The sequence below is a fragment of the Anguilla anguilla genome, chromosome 14 (assembly GCF_013347855.1).
Source record: "Anguilla anguilla isolate fAngAng1 chromosome 14, fAngAng1.pri, whole genome shotgun sequence".
NCBI classification, from domain to species: Eukaryota; Metazoa; Chordata; class Actinopteri; order Anguilliformes; family Anguillidae; genus Anguilla; species Anguilla anguilla.
Window position 1 is genome coordinate 27,988,789 of NC_049214.1, and position 18,721 is coordinate 28,007,509.

An 18,721-nucleotide genomic window follows, 5' to 3' on the forward strand; every position below is an offset into this window, starting at 1 on the left:
AGGGAATGCTTGTCAGGGTAATAGCATCATACATCAGTGGCAGTGATAACAAAATGACATGGCATACCACAGCACTACTGGGAGAAGCCAACACCTCATCTACTCCCAGTCTGCTCCTATCTACTCCCATCTACTCCCAGTCTACACCCGTCTACTCCCAGTCTGCTCCTATATACTCCCAGTCTACACCCATCTACTCCCAGTCTGCTCCTATATACTCCCAGTCTACTCCCATCTACTCCCAGTCTGCTCCTATATACTCCCAGTCTACTCCCAGTCTGCTCCCATCTACTCCCAGTCTGCTCCTATCTACTCCCAGTCTACTCCCATCTACTCCCATCTACTCCCAGTCTACTCCCATCTACTCCCATCTACTCCCAGTCTGCTCCTATATACTCCCAGTCTGCTCCCATCTACTCCCAGTCTGCTCCTATATACTCCCAGTCTGCTCACATCTACTTCCAGTCTACTCCCAGTCTGCTCCCATCTACTCCCAGTCTACTCCCATCTAATCCCATCTACTCCCAGACTGCTCCTATATACTCCCAGTCTACTCTCATCTGCTCCCAGTCTACTCCCAGTCTGCTCCTATCTACTCCCATCTACTCCCAGTCTGCTCCTATATACTCCCAGTCTACACCCATCTGCTCCCAGTCTACTCCCAGTCTGGTCCACTCTATTCCCAGTCTACTCCTACTTCTACTCCCATCTACTTCCAGGATGACATCTACTCCTGAGTTATTCAGTAACTTTCTCCGAATTAATTAGTAGGATCAACAAAAAAAAAGCAATATTTTAATGCCATTTTACATTAGGTGTTTGCTTACACATTCTTGGAAATGGGAAAACAGGGCAGTTATATCGATGCCAGTCACCATCATGAGGAGAACGTTGTGTATTTCCTCAATTTCCATGACTTTAAAGGATTTCCCCTTATTTTGATAGATCACACAAAGGCTTTGAAAATTGGTTTTCTTCAAACCGCATAAAATTTCAGATGGCTGAAGGGTATTAAAAATGCTCATGTCAAAGCATTTATGCAATAAAACCACAAAGGTCAGGGCCATTAATTTATTTTATATGATGTACCAATGTCTCTGTGGATCATATAAACTCCAGGGCCAAAACCATGTACTACATACTAGGTACTTAAAATATGTACTGCGTACTGCTTTAGCACGTTATTTAGTATGGATGTCAAGTATGTGGTATTGTTCAGTGCTTGTTTTTTCAATTTTTCAGTGTGATACTGTCTACATGTCAGTATATTTCTCACCATACTTTCTTTGTTAGTATGCTTGTAAAACATTTTTTTAAGCATGTGGTTTGCCAGGAATATAGGCATACTTTCTACTTGTTTAAGTCAAGCAGATAAGTTGGCTAACATTTAAAGTCTTATAGACAAATCTTCAAATCAATTCTGAAATGAACTGCTAGCCAGTGTAAACTTGGCCCGGACGGGGGCGATGTGCACTGCTTTGAGGGTTTCAGTCAGGACCTTGGCAGCGACTCACTGAATGAGATACAGTAGCTACTGTAAACCACCCTGGAGCGCATCGGTGTAATCAAGCCGAGAAGAGCTGCAGGCACGCGTGAGTTCCTCTGCGTCTGCTGTGTTGAGTAAGGGCCCGAGTCTAGAAATGGAAAAGTGGAAAAGTTTTTAAGATTTGTTTGATATGGCTAGTGTCAAATTTCACTCTGAAGTTTGTTACTACAGGGGAGAGGGGGAAGGTTCTGACCACTTATGATAGGGCTGATGTTGCCAGGGTTTTCTAATCATTATGGCTTCAGAGTTACAGCGGTTAGGCTGTGGAAGCTGTTCCCTCATCCATTATCTGATCTCCTCTGAGCAGCAGCTCAGCTTTTTTAAAGCAGAGGCAGTGTTGGGCATCGGAGTCAATAACAGGTATGCTTTCTCTTAGTTCACTTGGCTGGGCGCTCTGCTACAATGAAAGTAGGCCTAAATCCAAAAAACCATGAAGGAAATTGGGCACTCAAAAAATAAAAATGATACAAGACTTGCCTTGGGTTTACCATTTGTTTTTTTAGGCTACATTCAGGCTAACATGTGATGGCAAAAGCACCAATTGCAATGGTACCAGCTTCTTTTTGTAATCCTCATGTGTATGGGATAGGTTGTCACATGCACAATTATATATGCAGAAAAACACAAATGATAAGATAAGATATCTAATCCTATCTGACACAACACAGTGTTATTACTGACACACATTATTACTAATAATAAACCTTACAATATTAATGTTTACAAAAGTGAATAGTCTCAGAATAGGTCTCACGAACCAGAACATGTTTGGAAAATAAAAAAAACATCCTGGCATGTCACATATCTCAAAAGGAAGGACTGCAAAATACCAGCTAAATCATATCAAGACATTTATCAAATATTCTTATATAATATATAATTCTTAAATAATCATTGTTTACACCTTGTGTTCGCATAGTATTTACTTTGTAAATCCAGAACATTTCTCTGTGATGGTAATTTGGGAAGAACCTGTTCCAGGCCAACATAGTTTAATGAGGAGCTGGGGGCCATATTTCCCCTCAAAGTAATGTTTAATATTCTGTGTTGCCTGGAACTTTTTGGTTTGGCCTTCATAAGGGCAGGTAAGCACATAGATAATGTTAGTAGAAATACAGCTGATTAATTTTTTGTGGAAAAATCTTTGAGCAATAAGTAGATGTGGAAAGAATTTGCAATTGGTGTTATTATTACATTGCCTGCATCAGCCACATCAGTAGTTGCTATTAATGAAAACCAAGTATCTCGCAATTTTGGAGCTCATCTGTATACAAAGATAGGAGGGTTTGAAAACATGTCCTTGAGCATGGGTTCCATTTGTGGGGATGGGCAGTATAATCTCAGTATAAGTTGTTGTGTTTGATCAACACAATAGTTGTAGTCTACAACGGAACACAGTCTCGGGGAACCCCTAGACCAGGGGTGCATCGCGCAGAGCAGTTTATCATCCACATAGCAATGAAAGTGAATGTTGCATTGTCTTCCTATCTGTCCAAGGGGGACCAGGTAAAGTAGGAATTAAATTGGTCCCACAACGGACCCTTGGGGGACAACACAAGTGACAGCTCATATCACTTATTTGGGCCTCTCCTAGGAGATGATGTCTATTCATCATGTATGAGGCAAACCAATGTAGAGAAGTTCCGCATAGTGAAATGCATTCCCTTAGAGAACATGTAACAATCCTCAGTGTCGAAGGCAGCGCTGAGATCAAGGAGGAGTAAGATGAATGGAGACCTAAAGTCGGATGCCATAAGCAGGTCGTTATTGACTTTAACTAGCGCGGTTTCTGCATTATGAAACGGTCTAAATCCAGGCTGGAAACTTTCATTGAGTTTCTGAGACAATCGATGTGACTGGAGCTGGGCTGAAACAACCATTTTCAGACTTTAGAGATGAAGGGGAAGTCTGAGACAGACTGTAGGTTGAGAAAGATTCATATTCAAGGCAATGACTGCGAGTTTGAACTGAGAGGAGACAGCAGCTAAATCAAGGGATGTTGAGGTTGGTAACCAATTGTGAGAGACCAGGTGAGCAAGGATTTCAGCAGGGGTGAGGGAATGAGGTCAAAGAAACACCTCCTTAATTTCATCACTTCATTTCAAGTACAGAGCACATCACAGACAGTGTACCAACCACTTTTTCATTCAGTTCAATTCAATTTGGTTATATAGTGCTTTTCACATAGCAGCTTTTCAGAGATCCGGGCTTGAAAAAAAAATTTAACCTGAAATTCCAATGATTAAAGTAACAGGAACAATATGAGTTTAAGACACAGCAGGAGGTAGAAGAGGGCAATTTCAGGCAGCTTTTTTCCAGGAGAAGATTTGGGGGCAGTGGTGAAAGAACTCCTGACTGTTTAGATAAAGAATTCATATTACAGAAGAATTCACCCAGAGCAAACTCGGGTTCATTACACCCGCTGGGCCTGTATGACAATGCTAACAACCCGCTGTGTGTGCTTCTGCAAGTGAGCTGCCACTTCACACGGTTACCTCTGATTCATACAGGTCTGCATTCAGATACGTGCGTGCGTGTGTGTGTGTGTGTGTGTGTGCGTTTATGTGTGTGTGTGCGTGTGTGTATGTGAGAGAGAGAGAGAGAGAGAGAGAGAGAAAGAATTTCATTACATTCCCCTTGCAGAGGAATGATTCAATTTTCCTTTTTGACTTTGCAGTGAAGGGCATTGATATATATTGTGGTATTAGCCTAGCAAAGCAAAGCCTTGTGTATAAGATACTTTTTTGAGTGGCTTATAAGCCATTTCTGCTCATCTATTAAATTGTGCAACTCTTCGCCAATATTTATGGATACTTCTGATATTTTTCAGATACATTTTTACTCACAAAATAGGCTATGCTTTAAGAGAGAAACCCTGAAGAGTATGATATAACTGAATTTGTTAAAAGAGCGATGAAAGGGAAAGAAAATATATAATGTACCATAATCCGTTACCACCATCTTACTCTGTGTGATAGCGTATATTTTACAGTATGTAATTTTATCATATCTTATTTCCATATTACAAGCGTGACAGTACTTTAGCTGTTGTATTTTCCATTACACGTATTATATTTTGGCTTAAACTGTCTTTCATTTTATTTGTAAATAGCAGTCTCACGGACACCACAGTCTCCCACATTCTGCAGTATTTACAGACTCCCACCGAATGGCATCTGCATATTCCTTTAAAGTTAGAGGCGCGTTTTTTGGAGGCCGGACAGCTGGTGCCGGGCCAGCGCGCAATTTCAGGGGAGCGGCGGCACATCGCCTTCTGGAAGTTTCCTTGGCTCCGAGGCAGAGGTTCTCCCGCCATCTGGCATCTGAGCGCCCCGCTCTCTCTCTCTCTCTCTCTATCTCCCTTGCGCTCTCTCTCTCTCTCTCTCTCCCTCTCTCTCTCTCTCTCTCTCCCTCTGTCCCTCTGCAGAGATTCGCGAGGCGTTCAAAGTGTTCGACCGCGATGGGAACGGATTCATCTCCAAGCAGGAGCTGGGCACCGCCATGCGCTCCCTGGGGTACATGCCGAACGAGGTGGAGCTGGAGGTCATCATCAAACGGCTGGACATGGACGGTACCCGGGGCTCACCGACGCATCGCGCTGCGCTCCCTTAGCAGACGCTCTCATCCAGAGCAGCGTGCAGAAGTGAAGAACATCATCATTAGTCTCAGGAACACTTCAGGGCAATATCGCAAAGGCACAAAAGGCTCTAATTTATAATCAATGAGCGTGAAGTTGGCCAAATAAACCAACAATTAGGTCAATGGTTCTCTACCCTGGGCCTGGAGATCTAGTGTCCTATCAGTTTTCACTTCAACTCTAATTTGGCACACCTGATTCTACTAATTAGCAGCTCAACGAGATCTCTGGCAGTTGAATGAGGTGTGCTTTGTTTAGTGTTGGAGGGAAAACCTGCAGGATGGTAGATCTCCAGGAACAGGGTTGGTTACCACTGAATTAGGTGAATGAAAGCGAATATCTCTACACAGTTGACCTTAAAGGGGGGGAGGGGGGAGCACTACCATTTCATACACTTACAGGATGGTCTCTACCATCTCACACACCTGTTCACCTGCAGGAGGGGGCTGTCTCATCTCAAACACCTGTAAACCTGCAGGAGGGATTGTACCATCTCACACTGCTGCAGGATGGGATATACCATCTCACACACAATTTTTGAGGATTGCTGGGAAAAACTAGAAATACCGCTTCACGGTTGTATGCCTCCACCAACCAGTAGCCAGTGCTCTACGTGAGGTCATAGTGACCTTGACATTTGACCACCAAAATCTAATCAGTTCATATTTGAGTCCAAGTGGACGTTTGTGCCAAATTTGAAGAAATTCCCTCAATGCGTTCCTGAGATATCGCATTCACGAGAGAATGGGACGGATGGACGGACAGACGGACGGACAAAAACAAAAACATAATGCCTCCAGCCACGGCTGTGCCGTCGCGGAGGCATAAAAACCCACAAATCTCAGACTTCATATCAAATTATTTCTGATATCTTTGTGTTTAATGCAAATTATGAATAATTTTCTGTTCTTAAATACTCTTTGTTCCAAAAGGTGCACATCGATGGACTTTGTTGCCTATTTAGCTTCATTTAGAATTGCTGATATTTTTTTTTAGCCATCTGTTATGCTGAGGAGATGTCATGTTTGCTCCTGTTGATTGACAGGTGACGGCCAGGTTGATTTTGAGGAGTTTGTCACCCTGCTGGGCCCCAAACTGTCAGCCGCAGGGATGCCTGACAAGTTCAATGGAACAGACTTTGATTCTGTGTTCTGGAAGGTCAGCCTCATCCCTCATCCCCGCCCTCTTTCCTGTGCAGAACAGATTAAAACCCTGTCCGAACCCTCTGCGCGAAAAACATCTGTATTCATGGGATGTCATTTTCCTTAAGATACCAGCCCATCTATTTAAAATTGACTAAGTGAAAGAGACGTGCCAGTGGTCTTATCACATTTTCTTTCTCTGATATCATTTCTTATTATAGAAATTTTCAATTAGTCAAACCCAAATGAGCTTTTGTCTTGAAATAATGTAACTTGGGAGCAGCAGAGTAGAACACACTATTATCCTTTATAAATACATATGGATTACAGGTATGAACAGTTTAAATACTACTACTACTACTATTATTAATAATAATAATAATAATAATAATAATAATAATAATATTTGTCGCCTCACAGCAAGAAGGCTCAAATCCTGTATGAAGTGTGCATGTTCTCCCCATGTCCATGTGGGTTTCTTCTGGGTAGTCAGGTTTCCTCCCACAGTCCAACGACATGCAGGTTAGGTTAATAAGACAGTCCAAATTGCCCCTTGGTCTGAGCTTGTGAGTGTATGTTGTGTGTGCCCTGCGATGGACTGGCAAATTGAGTGTATTATTATTATTTTTGTTATTATTATTATCCTTACCTTGAATAACAAGCTTTATAGACTATGCGTTTTTCAATTACTGAAACATTGTTCTTTTTAAGCAATCTTCTGGTGAAGGAAGAACCCAGTCATTTAAACAGTAAACCACTTAAACTGAGAGCAGGAGGAGTAGCACTCAAATCTGAGTTTGTAGATTATGACAGCAGTCACTGAGTTCCAGATACTGCCGCCGTCACCCTGGCTGCAGGGTTTATCACTGTGAGCTTCAGACTCGGCCAGACTTTAGTGAGTCAATAAATAACATATCTAAAGACTTCCCTGTGAAACAACATCCTAGCAACCAAATGAATAAATGCCATGGGATGTTAATGTATATCCATAACGTATAGCCATACTTTTTCTCCCTCTACAAGTCCATCAATCAGTTTTAAAATAACAATAACAAACACCCGAAAGTAAGAAATATATCCTTTTTGACAACATTTCAGCACAAACCCTAAACAAATCGAAAAAATCAGGAATACAATCACATCCATCCATAAATCAGTTGAAGAGATGAAACAAACTACAAGAACAGTTTTTTTTTTTGCAAAGCATTATATCACTGTTTTTCAGTGAAAAGCCAATAAAACAACTTTTACATCTGTTGCTTCAGTTCCCAATGGCATTTATTTCAGCCCTCACTGTTCTCTGCAGGCCTGAAAGCCACAAATGTTAATACACCCACACGACATACACAATTCACTTCTGACTTAATTGTGTTGCCCTTGGAAACGTCTGTCTCCAAAACACTCAAAACTTTGCTGCCGTGTAGGTATTAATGACTTCCCATGAGCATCTCCTCCCCTGCGCTCCTGAGGGCACATACCCTCATTACCAGTCCAATCAACCAGCCTGGGTTTCCCCTCAAGACTTTTATAAGACTTTTAAACAAGACCTTCCAGTACTTCACCCTGCATTCAACAAGCAAAGCACTGTATCCTTCTACTCAGAGAGACTCGGAGAGAGAGACAGAGAGAGAAAGAGAGAGTGATAGAGAGAGAGAGACTCATAGTCAAATTACATGCATATTAAGCATATTATAGTTCTGTAAGTTGACAAACAATTCATTTTCCTAAACGTGAAATACAGAATATAGACCGATTTAAATGCGCTCAGAGACATTTCAGTGCATTGCTGGTGCTAGGAGGCTGTGTTGTGAAACACTGGGAGACTCTGCAGAGAGACTGCAGTGGTGCTGTCAGGAGGCCATACGGTGCTGCCATCGGCTGATGTGCTTTGCATGTTCTGTGGCTCCAGTGCGATATGCAGAAGCTGACGGTCGACGAGCTGAAACGGCTGCTGTACGAAACGTTCTGCGATCACCTGACCATGAAGGACATCGAGAACATCATCATGACTGAGGAGAGCCACATGGAGAGCTCGGAGTGCCAAGTGGATATCGACAGTAAGGAGCTCACGCCTTTCCCTTCCAAAAACCACTTTGACGATGTGGACACATTCTGCCTTTCTATAGAGATTTGGATCAGATATTGCTTCTAACTCTCCCTCCCTCTCAATCTTTCCCTACCCCTCCTTCCCTCCCTCCCTCGCTCCCATTCTGTCCTTCTCCCCATCCCTCTCCCTTTTCTCCCTCCTTCTCCCCGCCTCTACACAGCGAGCCCGATGCAGCAGGTGAAACACACCTGTGTGAGGAAGAGCCTGATCTGTGCCTTCGCCATCGCGTTCATCATCAGCGTCATGCTCATCGCGGCCAATCAGATGCTGCGCAGGGGCATGAAGTAGGAGCTTCCCCTTCGTCGCCGAAGGGACGCTCGCGAACGGACAGCTCTGTGAATCCCTGACCACGTCTTCCTCCCCCCCTCCCCCCGTCCGCTGTCTCCCGAACCAGAGCCCGCGCTCCCTCAGCCTCCTTCACCTGGAACGCTGGAACATCCCTGCACAGCCTGATCACGCAGCCATCACCTCTGCCATCAGCTCGTTTAGAGTGACACTTCAGTAAGAGTTGGGGACTGGACGGATCGATACCGAGACATACGGAAATAGGAGTGCGCTACGTACAACAGTGGCGCAGTCTGTGAGTGCAGCATGTAGCCTTGGCGTGACAGATCCCCTGCTGAGAAGATGGTATAGCTCATTCTGATGTCACACTGAGGGGCATCAGGAACCACTGCGGTTCGGGGGGAGAAACGGGAGATGGCGCAAAGAAACTGCGTTTATCGTCCGTCTTTCCTACGTCTCTTCTCTGTCTGTCATCTCTCTCTCCGTTTCTCTCTCCGTCTCTCCTCTGTTTTCCTTCCTGGTCTCTCCTTTGTCCGTCCATCCATTGTGGCGGTCTCATCCGATTCAATATGACAATTACCAAAATGATCCAAAATGCAAATCAGACTGAGGGAAAAGCATACCGATACTGCTACCAAATCAACAATTAATGCAAAAATGAGAAAATACATCATATGTATCATTTTACATTGATACACTATGCTATAATAATAATAATAATAGCTGCAAGCAGCAATTAAAGGGGCCAAGTGGCCACAAATATCCAACTGCCAGTGCTGTCACTTAATTTATTGCTTTGCGCTATGAAACCCACATATGTGCATAAGTACGTGTTGTAATCATATTATATAGATTTGTCCATTTTCAAGCTGAACACAGAAGGATACAATCAATAAATAGCGCTTCTATGCATACGTGCAAACACTGGCCATGTATAAATATGTTTTTTTATTGTGTACCTACACTGTGTACCTACCTTGTGGCCGTTTGGTGTAACTGCACTGTTTATGATACATATTTATGCCAGAAATCAGCGCTTGTGCATATTCAGTGTTTGGTATTTACAGTGATTAACAATCCCCAACAGTTTCAGACACAAGCTAACACATTTCAATTCAGATTTTTAACTCTTTATATTTCTGATAGTATAATATTGTGATACAGCAGTGTCAAGAAAAAACTAATATTTAACATTAAAGATCATATACTTTTCATTTTGAAGGTATCAGTTGCAACAACAATTGTACAAATCAAGATACTGTCATTGTGTATTAATAATATGCAATTATTATAAAATATTGCTTGTATGTCTGTAAATGAAAAGGGAAGCATTATTTTTTATTATAAATAGGCTTTAGTTGTCTCTACATTTATCTATTAGTTACAGGGAACTCTGTGATGTGTGTGGTGATTTCTGAATTGTATCCTTTTTGCACCAAAGGTCGAACAGTGTTAAACTGGTAGGGTCCAAATTTGGTTGTGCAATATCATTGTATCTTGAAACTAGTCTGGGATTTAGCAAACCTTGTTGCACTGAATGATTTGTTGAATTAGCGTGGGAGTTTATCAAGAGTGAACAGTGCAACATAAAATTTTTATGTTAGAGCATTAAACACAACAAATGCGTGTAGTGCTTTGAAACTGCAGACAGGCATAATGACAGGAGTAATTTTCAGAGAAAATGACAAGATGAATAGGAAAAGGTTTATGAAGTGCCAAATTGTTCTTCATAAAGAGTGCAATTATAACAAGCAGCCACCAAGTAGAACCCTAAGGCCAAAAATGAACTACCTGTAAATACCATTCAGTAATTCATTATAACTTTCTGTGCTCAAATTTAGTGACATCTATATAGTATGGTTACAATATGTTCTTGCATACTTATTTAACCTTAAGCACTATATGTTAAATTCTCAATGTGAAGAATTCATGTCAACAGTGAATGGGAAATTACTTTTTAGGCGAATTGTACTTTTGTGATGCGATTCATTTAAAGTATTTGTCATAACAGGTATACCAGTTCTAGCATTAATTGTCATCCATTACACCTTCATATGTCAAATTCATAATGACCTAATTGTCTTCATGTCATCTTGAGCAACCACCAGAAATGGGAATTTTTATAATGCAAAGCAATACTTTATTTTGTGTAGGTTATTTAGGACACATCAAAATTGCAGTGAATCACTAGGTACAAATACATATCATGTTGTGTCACTGCAGCATGCTTGGAATATTTGTAAAATATTTAAAGTTTAAATTAATATTGCGTTTTTGTTTCATATTTGGAGTTGTAGAGCACCAATATGTCTTTTGATTTGTTCAGTTCTTAATAGTTACCATGCCACCATCATTAATGTGTGGATAAACATTCTATGTTTCATCAAATTCTGTCAAACCACACAGAATAATTGTTTTTTATGCAAAAAAAAACCGTGCCCGCATGCTAGTTAATTGGTTTACTGCAGCAACATTTATTTATTTATTTATTTATTTTATTAAATTTTTTGTGTAGCAATTTGGCTTATACATGTTTAAAACAAACATTTTTTATTTTATTGTCAGCTTTATAGCACCACCCTGTGGTTCAATCATGCAAATTCTTTAGGGAAATCCTCGGGATAGAGTTATCGAGAAACGTACAAAGTTTCATCACTTAATGTAAAACTGTTTGTGATTTTTTTGTTCAAAAACCACACCCTCGTGTAAATTCATTGGCTTACGACAGGCACATTTTTAAGCATAGCAACTGTGTCTATATGACTTTGAAGATATTCACGAGTACATGTAACATTCCAAGTTTTGTGCAGATAAGCCAAAATGTCTAGGAGATTAATTTCTAAGAATTTTATATTATTATTCTAAAATGCATAAAAATCTTACCACATGCCCTTTTTTGCGGAAGGGATGGATTTGTTCTATGAGAGGATATTAATCTATGAGAAAACAAATTTCCATTCTAGGTCAAAGGCGACAGGAGTTATGGCCTGTCAAAGTTTGCATTTTTAATTATTTGTCACTAAGTGGTCAGGGTCAAAATCACTAAAAAGCATCAGGCAATTTTGCTAGAACTGGAAAGAAAACAGTGTAAGAAAGCATTGGTTCTTGCCCCCCTATTATTAAGAAGAAGAAGAAGAAGAAGAAGAAGAAGAAGAAGAAGAAAATTGAGTTCAAGAGAGCAATATCACAGAAAGAGAACTGCTACTGTGCCATGTGATCATTTGTACATAAAAAGCTTAATTGTGTTGCCCTTGGAAACGTCTGTCTCCAAAACACTCAACTTAGGAAAACCACAACAAAAATATTCAAAACCTTAAAGCCAGACAGAAGCTTGCCCTTAAATTAAATTAAATTAAATTAAATTAAATTAAATTAAATTAAATTAAATTAAATTAAATTAAATTAAATTAAATTAAATTACTGGTGTGGTGTGGTGTATATTTATTTCTTTAAAGGAGATACCACAAAGAAACAATAGTGGAATAGTGGAACCACAATCACCTCAAATGTGCCATGACCAATCTGTGGAAGAGCTGGTTAGAAAAGGACTTTTCCTTGATGCAAAGTCAATACCAGCCTAGTGCTGCGAGTATTCCACTTTCTGTGTGCAAGTCAATACCAGCTGAGATCTGTGAGCATTTTCTTTCCTGTGTGTGATCCAATCCCAGCCCAGAGCTGTGAGCATTTCTCTTCCTGTGTGTGAGCCAATCCCAGAGATCTGTGAGCATTTCTCTTCCTGTGTGTGAGCCAATCCCAGCTCAGAGCTGTGAGAATTCCTGTCTCTGTATGCACAGGTGTAATGAGATTAACTGCAGGTTCAACTTTTCATTCCCTTCCAGTCTTTATCTGATAGACAGGAAACATATTTCATCACCCCAAAATAGAAATAACAATTACAAAGGGGCAAGGTTTGTTTTAAAAGTTTGTTTTCCATTTGAAATTATTATGCAAATTTAAGCAGATAACATTATATTAATTTATAGTACTATTAATGATTGTGGTACATTGTGAAGTAAATAGTATATCTGTGAGGCTAGGAAATATATCATACTCAGTTTCCAGTGCTTCAAAAGCACATCTAAACACATTTAACATATCATAATTGATTTTGGTTTGTTTGGACATGAGTGTATTTTTTTAATCAGGGCTCGGTGTTCAGAATGTAATAATTAAAATGATCAGGTGTCTACTGTGAAATTTTGTGATGAATGTTTATCTATAAAGAAAATGATAATGAATCACTCAACAGAAATAACCATTTTTATTTTGCACTAAAAGAGACCATTGTCTTCCTACTTTACTTCATAAAGTTTATTTTATTGTAGAAAATATAGGAATAGAGTATTATGACAATACAATAAAATATATATTTTTATCTTGTTCACTTTCTATCGCACATTATATAAAACAATGTTAAACTTCGCGAAGGGAGAGGGTTTGTGTTTGTGTCGTAGCTGACTAACCCCTGCGCTCTTGTATTTGGTACATTCTCATGGTAATACGTTAGCTGAACTATTTGCCATAAAGCCTAGCCTGTTTATTATTAGTTTAGTTTAGTTTATTTGACAAAATTAAAACACATGTATCAAAAGACTTGCGTGTGAAGAAATTGTCAAGGATAACACGAAAAAGTCCTGGACTTATTTCCATCGTGGTTCTTGATGTTCCATCAGCCATTATCATTATTGGTCATAAGAATAAGTCATTGCACTCTCATAATGTAAACATAATTGTCAATACTGCAGAAGAGATAGAAAATGATTGCATTCGTTATGATAGCATTTTGTCCAGGTCACCAGTTTTTCCTCAGCAGTTTTTTTTTACCTGCATTTCAGTCATGAAGTCAGCTGAGTCTTTGTTGATGACACGTCTGGAACAGTTCTCAGATTTAACATCCCCAGTCATCCAAATTAAGCACTGCTTAATGGTGATCGACAGCTATGTCCCACACAGATAATGCTGCATTCAGTGTGGTTATAAGAACCATAGATGCATTGGCTATTTGTTTTGACTGCACTGTGGATGTGCTGACCCACTGGTATCAGTTCCAGGGCTTCACAGTTTAGGTTGGCTGAGGGCACGTTTTTCTGTCTCGTTAAATATGCAAGTCTTTGGTTGTGCCAACTGCACTGTGGTTGTGACCCATAAACGGGACAACGAGTGGAGATTTTGCCTAGCAACTGGTGATTTTTTATTTATTTTTTAAATGACACATGGCTACTGAAAATGAAACCGAAAAGTTTTCAACTTTCTATTTCGGTTTTAATTCTGGTCTGAATAATTCTCCAGGCCTAGTTTCGTTTTCCAGTTTCATTTTTGTCCGAGTAATTCGCCATACATGATGAATCATGTGTGGAAAAAGCCAGCTCCCAACCTCAGAGAATGGCAAACTAGCTGGCCAACACAATTACTTTACAACAGCGAATCAGGAATTGGTCATTGTCGGCGAGTTGTTGTAGCACTTTGCCGTTGGGGGGAAAAACGCAAAATTAAATAGTAAATTTGACATGGGTTTAGTTTGGTAATTAAGGCTGTCTTTTGTACTGCACTGTCAGCATTCATTATGTGTGTGTGTAAAATAAGAATCCAGTGCCTGAATTGCAAAAATAACGTGAGGCTTATTATAATCTTTCTGCTTAAATCGCCACTGTTCACAACTCCTACAAGTTTATCCGCCGTGGAAATTGCTTGTCCCTGCCATCTGTTCGCTCGTCTGTGACCACAGCCATGTTGTCAGCCAACCTAACCAGTTGATTTACATTTTGTTTACGCAGCAGGCCACAGCACATACTGCTGCCTAAGTGGCTTTCGCAGAGCAGTTTGCCCGTTGATTTCATGCTTATTGGGGAAATTAATGTGATTTGGGACTATCTGGTTTTTTTTTTTGTTTGTTTGTTTCTAGTGGAAGGTCTGCGCTCAAAAACACACCTGTCAAATCATGGATGATAGCTATCTGCTGATCTGTTCTGTGCCAGCTGATTTGTTCTCTGAAAATGCCTAGTTGTTTTGTTTTCATGTGTGGATAAATTGCAGACTGTGTGTGCACGGTACCAGGTAGATACCAGTGTGCTTGGTCGCTTGAAGACTTTTGATTGGCATTCCATCCATGTTCACATTCTCTCCTCTCTGCGTGCTAGGAAAACAAATTGATTAATCCAGCACCAACTGGAACCCCAAGATGATGTTGATTATGATGCAAGATTAAATCCCTCAACTGCATAGGAAACAGCATGGTTTATCTAGGATAGTTTTGTCACCTGCAATTCAGTAATTCCTCAGTAAGAATAAAACTTAACTTTCTTATCAGTCAATTGTCACACCCCCCCCTCCCCAGCAATCAACATCAATTAGCATTGGTTAAGCACAGATGATGGCTGACTGCAATGTGCCCAAACTGTCAGGTGCTGTTTTCAGATATCTGCTGAACCCAAGATATTTTTTTATAATGTTGGGTGATAACTTTTCCCCCTTAGCACTCGAAACTAGACATTAAAAATGCTATTATATTTCCTACCCAAAGATTGTTATCTGTAAAGATTGTTACTCTCACGAGTGGCAGCTTTTTGGAAATTGCTAGCCAAAATGCCATTTGCGAAGCGTCCCAATGTGAGCATTATATGTTTAATGTCAGTGCATGCTTTCAACATAACTCAACATAACGTATGCTTTTCAACGACGTAACTCGCATTATCCGAGACTAATTGTTGTCTCGGTTGCTTTGCTGAAATCAACCGGATGCTTGATGCTGTCCACGACTGGGCTCTAACCCACAGCTTCAAGGTACACACTGTTGGCAGGACTGGCTTTTAAATTTGATGAAATTGATTTTCCTCGCAGAAAAAAAAATGTGCGAGAGATAACTGTCTGTGCCATCTGTTCACTCAATCTGTGACCATCCTTTTCCTTATGAGAGTCAGCAGTCTGAGGCATGTAGCCTAATTTTGCTGAACTTGTTTTCTGGGAATATCCCCAAATGTGGCCAATTCTTACACTGCCTATTTAAAAATGCACATACTTTAGGACTGCCAGCTTTTTCCAAGTGGAATGTTAAGCACGCAAAAAATGCATCCGTCAAATCCAGATCACGTCTGTCCAATGCTGAACTCTGTGTTTTCACTGGTAGTGTTTTCTTTTCTCCCACCTAGTTGATTTCAGACTCTGGTTGATATTTTTGTCTGTAAAATGCTGGTATATTGTTTTCTGTGCCTGTGTGGATTCATTGTAAACTGTGCTAAATGAATTTACTCCAACAGTGTGCACTGTACCAGGGGGGTAGTGTTGCACCCAGTCACTCAGACTTTTAGATGATAATGCAATCTGAAATCCTTTTGGCCTATGTGCTGTAGATAAACTGGAGTCCGAAATTATTCATGTCAAACGCTGTAATAAGTCTTCATAATTGGTCATGACAGGTGTTGTGTCAAATACTGAAAGTATAACTTAAACTTTATGGCATGTAGTTCAAGTTAAGTGTTACCAGTATATTATATCATTCCCTTGGCAATTTTTTTTTAATTCTCATTTTCCATAGAATATTAACTGTGTAAAAAGTTAAATATATACCTACTGTGTAAGACCACATTGAACCAATAATATAGAACAAATAATATCATGTGTACAAAACAATGTTGTGTTGCATTAATCAAAGGGAAACGTTTAATCAGTTTTAAGAATGACTCATCTGTTTTATTTTGTGAGTGATATGGGAATGTAGATGAAGTTATCAAAGTGTATCAGTCTAAGCTGTCTGTCTTTGTATTCTCTAAGTGTGTGAAGCTTAAAGAGGCCTGTTAAGACTAACACCATCGGAATGGTGGTCCAGTTCTGTCCTGAAGCCACTGTGTAATAAAAATCTGAGCAGGACTGAGAACTCCTTACCTCCTTTCTATGAGCTGGAAATAATTGTAAGGTGATCCTTGATGTAAATAAAAGTAACATGCAAACATGTTTTTTGTCCAAACAAATTTGGCAAACACATAATACCAGCAAAATGGTGTGGTGTACAGTCTGTGGGCCAGCCAACTTTCAACGCACAATCCCCTGCAATATCCCTCTCTGCTTTCCCTGTGTGAATGAAGAGGGCAGGAATACATATGGAGGGGGTTTTGTTGCCGATCCCAGACCGGAGACCCGACGCAAGAACAATAGCATTGACAAAAGCTATTCACACCCTCTGAATGCTGCACAATTACAGTGTATTTCAAAAACTTTTTTTTTTTTTTTTTTTTTTTTAAACCTGAATTTAGTTTCCCCATCTGTAGTTGTGGCCCTAAACGACCACATAGACCGTCTATGCCGGCGGCTGTCTCTGGTTTCTGGCCTACTGAAAATAGACTGTTTCTGGCACACAGACAGAACCAGCGCCCCCCAGAGGGGCAATGTGGAGTCCTCTCAGCCCAGGCAGGATGAACAGGGCCGTAACGAGGAGCCTGTGATGTTCCTCTCTGTGACAGTCCTGACAGCTCGGGACTGGGGGGCGTGGGGGCGTGGGGGCGTGGGGGCGTGGTGGGGGGGGGGGGGGGGTGGGCACGTACGAGCGCCTGCAGAATCACCACGGTGACCCGAGTCTCTGATCGTCGGCACCAGCCTTCAGGAGATGGACTGGCCATCGCTACAACACGCACATAAACCGTGACAGAGCTTAAACACTCTGCCCATAAGGCTGCCAATCAAAGCCCTAATGGGAAGCTTCCTCGCCACTGCAGCAGAGCATTGAGATCTATGCTGCATACATATGAAGAATCAGACTTGGGGAGAAAACAGGGGAGCAGGGGATGAGGGAAAAGCAGACTGAGAGAAGATTACGGCTGTGTGAAACCCGGTGAGTCTGATTTCTTCCCTTCTGCAGAACTCACCATCAGCAGCAGAAGCACAGGAGGGATCTGGATAAAGGGTTTGCGCACAACACACACATTTAAACTGCAGGCAGCCATCAGCATGATCTGCTAAATTAATATTAAAACACACAGCACCACTTTCATTCCTGTTTAATAGTTATTAAAACTCCCAAGCTCACTACAGCCTTACCACAGCATCCCTACAACCACAGAGAACTCACAACAGCCTCACTACAGCCTGGCAATGCTCCATACAGACTCTCACTACAGCCTCACTACAACCACAGAGCACTCACTACAGCCTCACTACAGCCTGGCAATGCTCCATACAGACTCTCACTACAGCATCCCTACAACCACAGAGAACTCACAACAGCCTCACTACAGCCTGGCAATGCTCCATACAGACTCTCACTACAGCCTCACTACAACCACAGAACACTCACTACAGCCTGGCAATGCTCCATACAGACTCTCACTATAGCCTCACAACCACAGAGCACTCACAACAGCCTCACTACAGCCACAGAACACTCACTACAGCCAGGCAATGCTCCATACAGACTCTCACTACAGCCTCACTACAACCACAGAACACTCACTACAGCCAGGCAATGCTCCATATAGACTCTCACTATAGCCTCACAACCACAGAGCACTCACTACAGCCAGGCACTGCTCCATACAGACTCTCACTATAGCCTCACTACAACCACAGAGCACTCACTACAGCCAGGCAATGCTCCATACAGACTCTCACTATAGCCTCACTACAACCACAGAACACTCACTACAGCCTGGCAATGCTCCATACAGACTCTCACTATAGCCTCACTACAACCACAGAGCACTCACTACAGCCTCACTACAGCCCGGCAATGCTCCATACAGACTCTCACTACAGCCTCACTACAACCACAGAGCACTCACTACAGCCTCACTACAGCCCGGCAATGCTCCATACAGACTCTCACTACAGCATCCCTACAACCACAGAGAACTCACAACAGCCTCACTACAGCCTGGCAATGCTCCATACAGACTCTCACTACAGCCTCACTACAACCACAGAACACTCACTACAGCCTGGCAATGCTCCATACAGACTCTCACTACAGCCTCACTACAACCACAGAACACTCACTACAGCCAGGCAATGCTCCATAC

At 41.3% G+C, this 18,721-nt stretch overlaps 1 protein-coding gene across 1 annotated transcript in view; it reads left to right on the forward strand.

The window, feature by feature from the left end:
* cabp7b (calcium binding protein 7b) overlaps positions 1–16,660 on the forward strand; it is a 36,890-nt gene extending 20,230 nt beyond the window's left edge. Inside the window, exons 2-5 of the mRNA XM_035392172.1 lie at positions 4,974–5,117; positions 6,229–6,341; positions 8,235–8,382; positions 8,593–16,660. Coding sequence (XP_035248063.1) covers positions 4,974–5,117; positions 6,229–6,341; positions 8,235–8,382; positions 8,593–8,720 — 533 coding nt within the window. The 3' untranslated portion in view covers positions 8,721–16,660. The remainder of the gene's footprint in view (positions 1–4,973; positions 5,118–6,228; positions 6,342–8,234; positions 8,383–8,592) is intronic.
* Positions 16,661–18,721: the final 2,061 nt, after the last annotated feature.